The sequence below is a fragment of the Leishmania martiniquensis genome, chromosome 34, assembly GCF_017916325.1.
Source record: "Leishmania martiniquensis isolate LSCM1 chromosome 34, whole genome shotgun sequence".
Taxonomy (NCBI): domain Eukaryota; phylum Euglenozoa; class Kinetoplastea; order Trypanosomatida; family Trypanosomatidae; genus Leishmania; species Leishmania martiniquensis.
Window position 1 is genome coordinate 1,085,452 of NC_090169.1, and position 13,413 is coordinate 1,098,864.

General features: G+C 57.8%; 4 protein-coding genes across 4 annotated transcripts; all 4 read left to right on the plus strand.

The window, feature by feature from the left end:
- Window positions 1-972: 972 nt before the first annotated feature.
- Window positions 973-2,376, plus strand: LSCM1_02293 (uncharacterized protein; the record flags this gene model as incomplete). Its single annotated transcript, XM_067319876.1, has 1 exon — window positions 973-2,376. The coding sequence occupies one exon, from the start codon at window positions 973-975 to the stop codon at window positions 2,374-2,376; it is 1,404 nt and encodes a 467-aa protein (XP_067175251.1).
- Window positions 2,377-3,955: 1,579 nt separating this feature from the next.
- On the plus strand, window positions 3,956-5,989 carry LSCM1_02294 (uncharacterized protein; the record flags this gene model as incomplete). The annotated part of the gene is made up of 1 exon (XM_067319877.1): window positions 3,956-5,989. The coding sequence occupies one exon, from the start codon at window positions 3,956-3,958 to the stop codon at window positions 5,987-5,989; it is 2,034 nt and encodes a 677-aa protein (XP_067175252.1).
- Window positions 5,990-7,139: 1,150 nt separating this feature from the next.
- On the plus strand, window positions 7,140-9,395 carry LSCM1_02295 (uncharacterized protein; the record flags this gene model as incomplete). Its single annotated transcript, XM_067319878.1, has 1 exon — window positions 7,140-9,395. One exon carries the CDS (start codon window positions 7,140-7,142, stop codon window positions 9,393-9,395), a length of 2,256 nt encoding a protein of 751 aa, XP_067175253.1.
- A 2,368-nt stretch (window positions 9,396-11,763) lies between these two features.
- Window positions 11,764-12,624, plus strand: LSCM1_02296 (uncharacterized protein; the record flags this gene model as incomplete). Its single annotated transcript, XM_067319879.1, has 1 exon — window positions 11,764-12,624. The coding sequence occupies one exon, from the start codon at window positions 11,764-11,766 to the stop codon at window positions 12,622-12,624; it is 861 nt and encodes a 286-aa protein (XP_067175254.1).
- Window positions 12,625-13,413: the final 789 nt, after the last annotated feature.

Here is a 13,413-nt window from a genome sequence, read left to right on the forward strand (position 1 = left end):
AAACCCGATTGGAAGTGAGTATCGAACACACACACACACACGCACGCACTGGCCACGATCCAAACGGATGGTGGCGGTGTGCAAGTGCATCTCCGTGTGTGCGTGTTCGGTTGAATAAAGTAGCGGGATGGGAAAGCGTTTCCACCTTGCCTACTGGCGCCAACCTCTTCGCCAAGCCGAAAAGCGACGCCAGCAGCGGAAAGCACGTGCTGCTCCACGCGGGCTTGTAGATTATGGCTATGCGCGCACAGAGTACATTCGGGCGGTAGCCTTCAGCGAGAGAAGAGCGTGCCGTTATGTATGCGCGAGTCACCGATCCCCCCTCTTCGGCCTTCATCAACTTCTTTTTCGCATTCTCCTGTGACTTTTCTCTTTGCACACGAAAACATTGGCGACGGTTTCGGCAGCTGAGCCATCCCCAGAGTGGAGTACAGAGAAAGGCGCACCCGAGCACACATAAGGCACGGGGGCTCGCGGCAACTCTTTTGGCACTCATCGTGTGCGTGAATCTATGGGCGCTAATCTTCTGCACCACAGAAACACACGCAGACAAACGCGCTCGTCAGCTTCCAGGCACATGCTGTAGCCTTTTCGTCGCAGCGTCTGTGATCGGTGCGTGGTGACGGCACAACCTCAGCCCTCGACTTTTTTGTTGCTGTTGCGGCTGATAGCGCTGGGCGGCTTCTCGCACTCTTCTCGCATCTCTCCGCCCTTTTCATGTTCAGCGTGCGCATGTACGTACACGTGTGCGTTTATGTCGCTCGCCGTTAATCCTGAGCACCTGATACACGTGTAGTGGTGCTCGAGCACGACGACGGCGCACTGCAGCTTTCCTTCTTCGAGCCATCGCATTTCCATTATTTGCTCGCTGAGTGACGCGCGCTCGCTTCTTTGCCCCCTCTCCCCCGGCCTCTTTCTCCCCCCTTCCCCCTCCATTCGGTTTTACACTGCTCGTTTGCTTAGACATCTGCAATGGGATACAACATCGAAGGCATCGCTGACGACCTTTCATTCGAGTTCCACGCCATGTCTTCCAGGCGTGACCGTCTGTTGCGATCAACGAGCAGGGGCGGCGACAGCGGCCTCTGCCACGAATTGGTGGATTCTTCCCGAGGGGCGCCTCCAAGGCCACTGAGCTGCGGCCACGTCGGCGAATTCCGCAGCAATGATTCCAAGAAGATGCTGAATGAGTCGGACCGGTGGTACGACATGTACGTACCTCGATGGGGCTGCCCAGTGGCATTGGGTGAGCCCAGGCCCGCTCGAGTTAGAGAAATGACGGCAGGATCGGCGTCTCGAGAGGCGCAGCGACAAGAGGCTAGTCGCAGCAGTGGGATGGGTGGGCCGAACGTTCATGGACGGAGCGGAGGTCACGCTGGGCGGCACGACACAACGTCGTGGCCCATATCTTCCTCTACCTACTCGTACTCGAGCAGCTACTGTAGCGTCGACGACGCCTCAAGCGGAGGGGGAGCAGAGGGCCCTAATAGAGTGCACGGCGGCTTACGTTCGCCAAATCGCGGTAGGGAGAAAGCGCCGAAGTCGTCATCGCGCGCAAGTGCCCGATCCCAACTACGCGCCACGCCCGCTGGACTACCTCCGTTGGACGCACCCCTGCCTGGTGCTATCCGGTGGGTGGTCGATGGGAGGAGGCGAGGCAGAGAGGCGCAGGGCGGTGGGAGCGGATCACAGACTGGCCCTTTGCTGCGTCAGCGCGTCGATGTGTACGAGCACGGCACCGTGGCGACCAATCCGCCGGTGCCTTCTCGACCCCAGATGTCAGTCAAAGTGCCTTCACTGCAGCCGATCGGCTTCCTGCGGAGTATCATTGCAGCCGTCGCGCACTTCCGCGGTGTTCCTCCGCCGCCGTCCGTCCCCCCCGAGGTGATTCTCGCATTTGACGAGTACGTGTCGCGTGGGTCTCTGATGCTCAAGTTTATTCCCAGCGGGCCTCCGCACTCGCGCTTCTTCGTCATTCGCTTTCTCGCAGTGGCGGCGGGCTCGTCGCATCTCGACGGTGAATGGGCACCTAACGAGGGCTCGAGCGTTCCGCAAGCGGTCTTGTCGTGGTACCACAGGGCCTCCAGTCGGCACATGATCCGCTTCTTGCCACTTCACGACTTGGTCGAAGTTAAGGCGGAGGGAACGGATCATCGATACGTTAGTCGGCGCATGGTGCAGCCCGGCATCTTGCGTGGTCCACGCTCGAGATTTGTGACGCGTTATGTCCGCGCTGACTTCCTTCTGCAGTTTCGCTTCTGCTCACGTCTCTCGCAGGCCCAGGAGACACTGGCGCTCATGGCGGCAAACCGTGCCCAGTACCTCGCGTGGCTCGTTGTGGGCTCCTTTATTAGCCAGATTAGCGGCATATACTAGGGCGGAAGCGGAGCGCGCGGTGACTGTGGGGATGAGGGAGGGGGGCTATCCTTAGGTGTGATGCTGCTTTCTCTGCGCTTGTTGGCGTGCCTGTATGTGTGTATGTGTGTGTGTGCACGTACCGTGCCTCTCTCTTCTCATCAGGGCTCTCTGCTTCGGAGTGATGCGCCCCTCCCCTTTCTGTTTCTTTAGAGGGAGCGTACGCTCCCACATCTGCTCCTGAATAAACTGTATGCCGCTTTGCTCCCGGCCCTTTTGTACCACTACACGATTGGCCATGATGAAACCACAGCAAATTTCCTGCGCTTTAGATGTTGGCATGACGGTGACGATGAAGAGGAGTGCATCCCTCATCCACGCGAACTGCCGTTTCTCACACGCTCATCTACTCGCCGCCTAAGCCCCCCACCCCTCCGTTGTTTGACGATACGGAGTTGGGCGAGCGCGGTTGCAGGGGGTTCGGATTTTGGTCTAAGAGAACAAAAACTTCGGCGTGGCGCGCCGCCCTTGGGCTACCGTGAGCACGTGTAGTATAGATACGAGTGAGAAAGAAGTGACGCTCGGTGGTGGTGCGCGCCCTATGAAAGGAGGGGACGTGTAAATGTGTCCATGCCGCCGCCCCCGACGCCATCTATTGTCGTGTCGCGTTTCCGCCACCACGCTGGCCGCCTCTTTACCGCCCTGCAGCAGGCGCTGTGACGACTGCGCAAATGAGCAAGAAAAAAAACGACGACACGCTAACAAAAAAAGCACAAAAAAGGCACGCGCGCGCGCACGCACACTCTCGCCCGCTCTTTCCAACTTCACCTCCATTTGACCTCTTTCTCCTCCTCTCCCCTCTCGGATGATCTCTTTCCGGCGCCCGCTCCTCCGCCACGCTTCGTTTGCCGGATACACATTGTGCTCCTTTGTCCCCCTTTCCCGTCTCGCGGAAGGAGCTCACCCTGAACGGTGCCGCGGACGGTTTCGTCCACGCTGTAGTGAATACTTACACATACAGACACACTCACAGATACACGCGCGAACTCAAAGGCGCCAAAAAGGATTCGGCCCACCTCCCGCCCTCCACCGCCTTTTCTCCCCTCACTTCGCTTCGGTTGCCTTTTGTTCTGCTTTCCGTCTCTTTTTCCTCTTTCGTCTTGACTCCTTTGGTTTTGTTGCTTTCGGGCCAGCGAGGGTGTTTCATCTGTGGAGGGTACGGCGCGGCGAAACGGCGGTGCACCTCGGGCGACTGTTCGCCGAATCCGGCCTCCTTTTCATAATTTCTTCTGGCTGTGACGCTCCTTCGCCCCCCCTTTCTCTCCCTCTCTTCTTTTCGTTAATCGGATCCTTTGCCCACCCACCTCCTTTATTTCATCTTTCCTTCCTCCCCTTTCGTGATAACACGAATCCTTTGGTCGTCTTTTGCCCAGCAGCGACCAGCCTTCCACAAGTGCGTGCCTTTCTCTCTCTCTCTCTGGCGCGCGCATCACTCTTTTTTTTTTGGGAACGTTCTCCCTTTCATATTGCCGAGCAGAAATATAGACGCGCATTCAGTGCATCAGTGCCCTAGGAATACGAACGGAGACAACCACGAACGATGAAGACGATTGTTGGAAAGGCGCTCGAGGCGTCGAGGGACTACACGGCAAGTTTCCGTGCCTTCTTTTCTATCCCTCCATACTCCGAGTCCATGGCCGGCGTTATCATTCTCTTCGTCTTCATGAACAGCATGGCCACGTCCATTTGGATGTCGAACGCATGGACGCCGTTCGTGTACCTCCTCTTCAGCAACAGCAACACTGCTGTCGGCATTGTCGCCGGGGTCAACGGCTTCTTCGAGCTCTCCTGCGCTCTTCTCAGTGGCTATATCGCGGATAAGTTGTGGGGCCCGTCTCGCACGCTCATCTTTGCGGTACGATTGGGCATGGTGAAGGTCTGCGTTGTCACTGTAGCGATCTGGATGAAACAGCAGTGGCTCCTCATTGTGGCGCAAATGTTTGAGGGCTGCTACATGGGGCTGAACCTCACGTGTGTGGAATCCGTGTTTGCTCAGTGCCTGTGCACGGGCGAGCGCGACCGGCTGTACAGCTTCAAATTCAGCGTTGAGTCTGCTGGTCCCATTGTCGGGCTCATCTCGTCGATTATTCTCTACTTGATTGTTGGCACGGACTGGAACATTGAAGTCCTGCAGATCGTCATGACATGCGGGCTGCTGCTGCACATGCTATCCATGATCATCTTTTCAAAGTTGTTTGTGACACTTCCCTCCCACCTCGACCGAAGGCCGGAGGCTGTCGCGGCGACGGATGTTGTCCTCAGCGACGACGCCACCCGCGAGGACTGCAGGCTGCCGAGCGCTTCTGTCCGCACATATGATGTGGAGGAGAATCGCGTTATGGACGCGGCTGGCCATGAGGGGGAAGTAGAGGAGGTGTTGTCGCCGTCGAACCTCGTGCAGCGCGGTAGGGCGGAGCTTATGAATTGCGCGCGCAGGTCTATTATGCAAGCGGCGAACTGTGACTGCCCTCTTCCGCTGATGAGTCGCTATGAGCTTTCTGTGTGCATCGCCCGAAACGAGGATGTCCTTTCGGTGCTTAGCAAGCAGAACGCGACTGCTGCGGGGTCGGAGCCACACCCGGGGGCCGCCTCAGTAGGCGGGGGAACGGCGAGCGTCGCAGGCTGTCTCGACAGCGATGCGGACAACGATGGGAGTGCCGTGGCGATGGATTCGAGCCGGCAAGATGGCCCGAGTTTACCATTGGACATCCACAATATCCCGCCTGGCGCGCACGTCGAGTACGTGGACCACGAATATGAGGAGGCCTCCTCTTGTCGCCGCAGCGTGATGGATTGCTTGCCGTTGCGCATCTACCCGCTGGTCATTGTCTCTTGCGATGTAATGCTGGTCGTGGGCAGCGGCATGATTACGCGATACTTACCCCTGTTTATGATGAAGAACTACAATGTAACCCTCGCCACGATCTGCGCCCTGAACCTCTGCAACTCATTCGTTATTGTGCTTGTGGCTATCATCAACGGCGCGATCGGCAAGCGTTACGGACGCATTCGAGCTGTTATCCCACCCAAGATGATCGGAACCTTCTTGCTGTTGTACATGGCACTGGAGCAGAAGACAGGATCTGGTGCGAAATTCTGGATGTGTGTGGCTTATGTATTTCGGAATGCCTTCATGAACTGCTCGGCTGGCCTGTCTCGCGCGCTCATTATGGACTTGGTGCCCGAGGAGCGCCGCAGCCGGTGGAACGCACTAGAGTCTGTGCAGTCCGCCGGCTGGTCTGGGTCGGCGATTCTGGGTGGCTTCATGGCGGATAGGCACGGGTACGGCGCAGCCTTCATCTTCACGTTCTTCTTTCATCTCTTCTCCACGTCGGCGCTGATTCCTTTCACCGTGCGAAACGATGCGCGCTTGCCGCAGCCAATGCTTGTTTACGACGGCCCTCCTCCACAAGGCTGGAAGGGTGGGGAGGAATGCGGGGGTCTCTCCACATCACAACAGACGCACACGATGGGGGCGACGACGAAGGTCGTTGTGGGTGAGCTGACAACCGAAAACGTGCGCAAGATTGCCTCATGCGTTTTGGCTCGAGAAGGTGTAGAAGACCGGCCATAGACCGTGGAGACGTCACCCTCTGCTGCTCCAGCGTCAGGGGCCATACGATAGCATATCGGTTAGCTTTAGTTTTTCCTTGAGCGGTTCTGTAGTTGGTGCAGCCACCCTGATAGCAAAGGGGTGCTGCAGCAGCGATTCGCGTGAGTTGGGGAGGAGAGGCCTGCAAGGTGGCTCACCATTTCATGCTTTTTGTTTTAATTGTGTAGTCTTTCTCAGCCTTGCCCTCTCGGGCTGGTGTTGATGCCTTCCTTCCTCCCTTATCCCCTCCTTCCCCCCTCTCCCCCCGCACAGAAGGTCCTCTCTCGCCCACAGCGGTGGCGGCTTCACAGCACCTGCCACTCCAATTCACTCTGTGGGAAAAAACGGGAGGACTGAAATATTATCGATTGCCCACCACCGCAACAATAGCGAAAAAGAAGAGCGCAGCGGAGAGCAATACAAACAGCAAAAGGAGACTGCGGGAGAGGGAGGAGTGGGGACCCGCGGAGGCTGTGCATGCATAGAGACGAGGCTGCTTTGTGTCTTCGTGAGCCCCAGACCCCCATGTCTGCCCCTCCCCTCCCTCAACCCACATACTCGCACTCACTCACCGGCGCTGCACAGATGAGTAGCCCGGATGCCAGGGAGAGCCAACGCAGCTGCAAGGAAAAAAGGAAAGCCAGTGACCGCGCAACGCGTGAAGCAGCGCGGAGACAGGCACCCATACCGACGCCTCAGGTGAGACGCACCTCGACATTCCCATGCCGCCCGCGCCGGCCATCGAAGTCTCTTCCGCTTTTGGCGGTCTCTTCCTCCTTTTTCTGTCCTTTTCTCGTCTCCAGCCGCTTTACTCACACAGGGTAAACCTTCACTCACTTTCTCAGCTTCATCGTCGCTCCTGCTCCTCCGCGCACCACGTCCAGCGCGCATAGGCGCGTCCGCGAGTGTGTCGCAATTCGATCGCATGAAGGCAAGGCGAGCGAAAAAGGGCGGAGAGGTAACCCCATCAGCCGCCACCACGGCGCACCCCGACAAACTTCTTCGGCGGTGTGTGAGGCGGCGCTCTTAGGACTCGCTCACAAGGGCTCCAAAAGCCGATATCTTGTTGTTTCTGCGTGGACTTCGTCTGCGCTACGGTCCAAACAAGCACAGAGACACACAGCGCCACGCTATGGCGTACGGCGGCACGCCTCTTCTGCTGCTGCGGCGGAGCGCACAGCGTGAGCCACGCGTCCTTCGGGGTTTCATGCTCATGTGGATGGTGGCAGCAGTGATGGCGGCAGCAACAGCTCCCTCGTCTCCCTATACTGCTCACACTTCCCGCCGCTACTCCATTATGGTCGAGGAGCTGACGCGAAGTCTCGATGAGGTAGGCACCAGCCCCACGCTGGTGTCGGTGGCTGAGGAGACGTCTCTGACGCTGCCGGCGAGGCACGACGCCGCCGCTGCGTGGGAGGGCGACGCCGAAGCGAGCGAAATCGACGGCGCGGCAGCCGAGCACTTGACATTCGACGAGGACTTTGACCCACTTTGGTATTATGTGCTGCGCCGCCGCGGCTTCGAGCACCTCGACTGGTCTGGCTGCGGCGGCAAATGGCGGCCGGAGTGGTCCGTACCGAAGTCTCCCCGGAGCCTCGACAGCCGCATCGGCGACCGGGCGGCACCCTCGAATAGGAACGAGAGCACCAGCGCCCTGTTTGGCCGTCTGCGACACTACCTTGCCCACCATGCCGTGTGTACCTTCTCTTCCGTCTCCTTCTGCGGCGCCAGTCACGAACGTGGCGCGGCGAGTCAGTTTCAATGGGCGGCTCAGTTCGTGTCGACGCTGACCTCGTCGCCGCTGAGCTGGACCGCTTCGACACCCCGGCACTCGCGGCCGAACGGGATCGTCATTCAAAACGCCTCGTCGCCTGCCAGCGGCGGTGAGGGCACTTACTGGTGCTCGTACCATCTCGTCTACCACGACACACTGTGCACGCAACATGTAAGTCCCCTGCTCAACGGTGGCCGCTCCGGTCGAGGTGTGCAGGAGGGACTGCCGCATGGTATCTTTAGGGCCGCGTTCCCGTCCTTCGTCAACTACTTTAGCGCCCCATTTCAGCACTTTGCCGTCAAGGCTACGCAAGAGCGTATTGCTGGGAAAGGAACGGCAACACAGTCGCCGATTGTGCGACTCAAGGTTGAGGTGCGCATGAGCATGGTGGTGGATGAGGGGTCGGACTTGGAGATGCTGGGAGACGTGTGGTCGCGCGAGCTGCCCGCCTACGCGCAAGAAGGCCGTCTTCAGGTGCACATCGGCCCTGGCGGGCTCTCTCAGAAGCTGTGCGCCGCGCTGCCAGCCGCGGCGATAGTCTCGCTCCCCGATGAGGATCAGGCGAAAGCACCGCCTGCCGCTGCTCCATTTGCCTCTGCAAGCTCGTCGTGTGGGATTGGCCGCTCCCCGGAGGTGCAGTATGAGGTGCACACCCACGGTAAGAATCACGGCTACATGACCGTTAGGCTGCAGCCAGCGCTGGCTTTGCTTGACGCGTACTCTGGCGGAGAAGCGGAAACGCGCGAGCGTGCGGGCGGCGGCGACGATTGTGAGGCGGGGGTGTCGCACTCGTTCCTCCTCAGGGAGGGCGACGTGGTTCACGCGCTTCTTCTCTTTCCTCTGCACCTTGTGCGACCTTCTCTATACAACATGGAGTCTCTACTCGGCTCCGCGCGCATTGTCCACGCTCACACGGACGTTGCATCCAACACACTAGCCGTTCTCCTCGAGACCACCATAGCACCAGTGCATCTCGCTGCCTTCGAAGCCGCCTACGCACATGCGCAGCGGTGCCACCAGATGGCTTCGGGTGGCGCTGCTGATGCAGGAGCCTGTGGCAATAAAGACGGTATCTTGCTAGGCCGATTCCAGCTTGCTTTCGGCTGGTCGGCGTTAGGGGAGATGCCGCCAGACGAGAACAGCAACCGACTGGTGCCCCAGCCCGTCGTGGCCATTCGTCGCGCGGCAGCCTTGGTGGACGTCGACGCTTTGGGGGCAGCGTCCAGGTCAGACTTCTGTGAAGTTCAGCGACGCCAGGCTGCCTCGGTTGGTGCAATACCCCAGCTGGATCACGAGGACTCCATCGCCACCGTCTTCCAGCTGCTCAACAGCACCTACTCCCGGCAGGGCGGGAAGAGGGGACCTCAGTCTGCTTCGATGGCGACTCTTAGAGAGGATGACGCGTGCGTCTACTGGGTACGATCCACCGTCGCGAGCGGCACGACGATCCCAAGCCCTGATAGCGCTATGGTTTTGAACGTACTCTCACTTGGGCTTTTTTTCTTCGCGGTGGCAGCAGGCACTCTGACGCGACTGACAAGGCGCTTCACGTGCAACAGCGAGAACCTAGCGAATCCTGTCGCGCAAAAAGGTGCCACTGCCGCAGTCAAGTGACTCCTCTCTCCACAAGCCCCCTCTTGCGACAGCGAGCGGGGGCGCTTGGGGACAGTTTGCGCCTCGATTTTTTTTTTGCTTTAAGTTTATATATTCTTTTTCACTGGCAGACTAACTATTCGACAGGGCTTCTCCTCCCGTCTTGCTGCGCGTTAGTTTGTGCTCCTGAAAAAGACCAAGGGAGACGGTCTGAAGTGCCCCGCAAGGCGTGTGCGCAGCGGTTCAACGCGTCACGCATGACGAGTGTCTGGCAGAGAAGTGTACATTCAGGTTTTTGCGCGCGCGTGTGTATGTATGTGCATCTGTTTATGGTATGCGTGCGCCTTGGGAGGTTGGCTTCGGTGCCGCATTCAATTCCTGCACTAACGCACACTCCCCTTTCCACCCGCCCCCCTCCAACGCCACTCTCCTGACGGTGTTTTCTTCGTGTGTGCTGAGGTCTTTGACATAGAGGCCGCCAGACGAAACGGACACAACAGAAAATCGAGCAACTGAGCACGGCACGCCGCCGAGGAATCCGTGCGAACACCACAGCGAGCCTGACAAAAAGCAAGACGGACATACCTGTAAGATCGATGGGATGTTCGTGAGCAACCGTCTTCATGTTCAAAGGCTCTGACGTCGTCGCCCTTTATGCCCAAGCGTGTCTTTCCAGCCGAGGGCCGCATGCTCAAAGTGTAAACCTGACAGCAGCGGAATTGGCGTAGCGCCCCATCGGCACGCGTGAGACGCGAAAGTGGCTTATGGGCGGCTGTATCCAGCGCTGCTCATCGCACAACTCACCACCTCCCGGCATCCCTCTCTTCTGATCTTTTTTTTCACCATTTCCTTTACATCACAAATGCGCGCTTTGCAACGTCGCCGACGTCGCTGTATGTGCCTGTGCAACCTTGTCTCTGCCCGCGCTAACTCCTCAAAAAAAATCACCGTTCTCCATACCGCACCCCGTGGCATGCTCCGGGTAACACGCTCGCTCTCTCCCCCCTCCCCCATGGCTTGCAACGTTGCTTGCCACTGCACATCACCTCAACACCCAAAGATTTTCTCCACTTGTATCCTGCCATCTTCTACGACAAACAAAGGGTTTTCTCAAACGCGCCGTCGATACTGTCAGCCTCTCCTGCCACACGCATCAACAACACCACCACCGCCACCATACCCTCACACGCATCGATTCTCTGTTGGTTTGTTTCCTTCTGACCTTTTTCTTTTTTTTCCGAGTTGTCTTGTTGAAGGCCGCCACCGTTGTGCCTCTCCCGTCTACGCGCTGTTCTCCCTCTCCTCCCCTTTTGTTATGGTTTGCTCCCCATCTTGGGCTTGCCTCTTCTTCTTTTCTTTTCCTTTCCTTTTTCTTCGGCTGTGCTCTTGTTTCTGTTTTTCGTCCTGCTCTGCGCCTGCCGACCTAACGGGTGCCTCTCCGCAAAGCAACGGCGAACGCAACTCAGCATCACGACGCGCTTCGCATGAACGGCAAACAACCGACAACTCCATCTTTTCATACCGATTCCATCTTTCTGCGTCTTCACTGTTATCTTACGTCCCATCTTGTTCTCTCGCCCACTTATACACCGTGAGACGGCTACTGTAGACGAGAAAGAGAGAAAGAGAGAGAAACGGCTGCCGCACGAAAATAAGCAACGAGAAGAGCTCACGAGGCGAACCATCAGAGACCTCTGAGGAGTAAACACGCAACAAGTGGGATTTAACAAAGAAAACGCACGCGCGCACACACACACACGGAAGAAAAGCATAAGCTTTGCTGAAAGGGCACAGATCGCTCGCTCACAGCCACTCTCCACCGACAGACGCATACACACACACACACCATTCCTGCCCCTCTCTATAACCCACTGAGAGGACTAAATACGGAAAAAGAAAAAAGGATACTCAACTCTGTGTGCGTCTCGCGTGCCTGTGCGGCCTCCCTCCTCTCCAGCCCCTTTTTTATTTATTTACTCCAAAGACACCTTCAGCGCGCCCTTCTTCTTCTTGCTTCACTCTTTTTGTTTGGCTTTCGCATTAACGACTTTTTCGTTCTCCTCTCGTCGATCCCACTTTTTTTTTTTTGCTTGCCTTTCCTTCCGCCCTCACCGTTGTTGGCACCATCGCGTCCGTCTTGATCTTTTCAGTTTTCTTCGCCTCGTGTCGCAGCCCCTCTTTCTGCCGCGGCCGATTCGGCAGCACAACGCACGCACACGCGCCTCCGCACGAACAAACGGCTAACATCTAAGCGCTATCACGCGACTGCAGGCGCGATCACAGCTTTTCAAGAGAGCTGAAATCGCCTCCTCTCGTGGTTGAGACGCACGAGACCTGCCGAACGGGCAAGATTCATCGCTAAGGGGCCACAAGAGCCAACCAAAGAACGATGAGCCGCATTACCTCTGCCGCGTGTCCGCTGTCGGACTGCACGCTTGCGGTCGACAACGCCGAGAATATCCGTAACAGCAAGGATGCTGCCCTTTCAGGCCTGAAGGCTGCCGCCGCCACCGCAACTGCCGTCCGGAGTACTCCTCGTCAGCGCGCGCTCCTGCGCAATGTGAAGGCCATGAACCGCTCGGCTGCTGCTGCTGCTGCTGAGATGATCACGCCGCCCGCGCGTCACGAGCGTGTTTCTGGTGCAACACGCACGTCCAGCGCAACTCCTGTGACGGCTGTTGTGACCGCTGACGCAGTGGTGCCGCTTTCCTCTACAAGTGCGGCCTTTAGCTCTCCCTTAATGAGCTTCCACATCTTCGCGAAGCCCTTCACGCCTGGGCCCACGTGGCACCGCAACGACCCCTACGCGCCGTGCTTGCTGAAGAGCACTTGCACCCCCGAGGATAGTTTCTACGCCTGCTACTGCGAGATGGAAGAGACACCTGCCGTGCTGGCAGTCAACCTGACGAACACGCCGATTCGCCCGCACGCTGTGAGCCAGGCGGCTGCTCTGCCAGCCCAGACGCAGGCTCTACTGCAGCTGCTCTCCAAACCGGCCGCCTCCTCCTCACTTTGCCTGTCGCCAATGACGACTCCGATGAAGGAGTCCGACAGCGCGGAGCAATCCCCTGCGTCTTTAGCGGCAGGTGGAGGGCTAACTACAACGCCGTCCCTGGCCTCCACGCCCGAGCGTATCGCATCGCCGCCATCGCGCCAGCCGCCCACCACCTCGGCCCGTGTGATTCGAAAAGTGGTGAGCTGTGGTGTGGACCGAACGTCTGGCCGCCCCGTGCCCAAGCCGAAGGAGTAGGCGATGCCGACTAAGCTTTGACTTCGTATGCGCCAAATCACGCCGTGTCAACCATGCAGGAGAGACAAGCGTGAATGGTGATGAATATATAGAGAGAGACGAATCCTGCGAGGAGAGAGGAGGGGAAGAAGGGAGGGCGGGCGGGCGGGCGAAGAAGTGGGGGGATGGCGGGAGACGGCCTATCCGCACAGACATATACGTGTTGCTGTGAAATCATCTGTGGCTGCGGCGCACAAGACGAGGGTGGTGAGGGGCATACAGATGAGCAAAGCAGACCCCCCTCCCCCACACACCGAAAAAAAGGCTACATGAGAGCGTACACAGTGTGCCTTTTCCTTTTTTCCTTTTGTTCGTATCACTATCGCTGCAGGATGGTTTCGTTGACGTTGTCATCCTCTCCCCCTTCTCACATGCAAAGACTTTTGCTGTTACAGCTTGCGTTTTCTTCGATGCCTTTTAGTCTCTCTCTCTCGCCGATTTTCCTTTAATTCGCTTTGGCTCTATCCTCCTTCCCACTCCTTCCCCTGCATTCGGTCCGCGTTTGTATGCAAACGTGCCGTCGATGCGTTTAGAACGATTTCTATGAGATTGCGCGCATGTGTCTATGCGTGTGTTCATCTTTTCTTTCCATGGGCAATTTTTCAGCTCCTTTCCGCATACGCTTCGGCAACCTTTGCTTACCTTCAGTGCTTGTCGACTTGTTCTGCCTATTCCACGAGTAAATGCGTGTGTGTGTGTATCCTCCTCCGCTGACACTCCTTATTTCGCTGTGTTTGACGGGATGCTTTT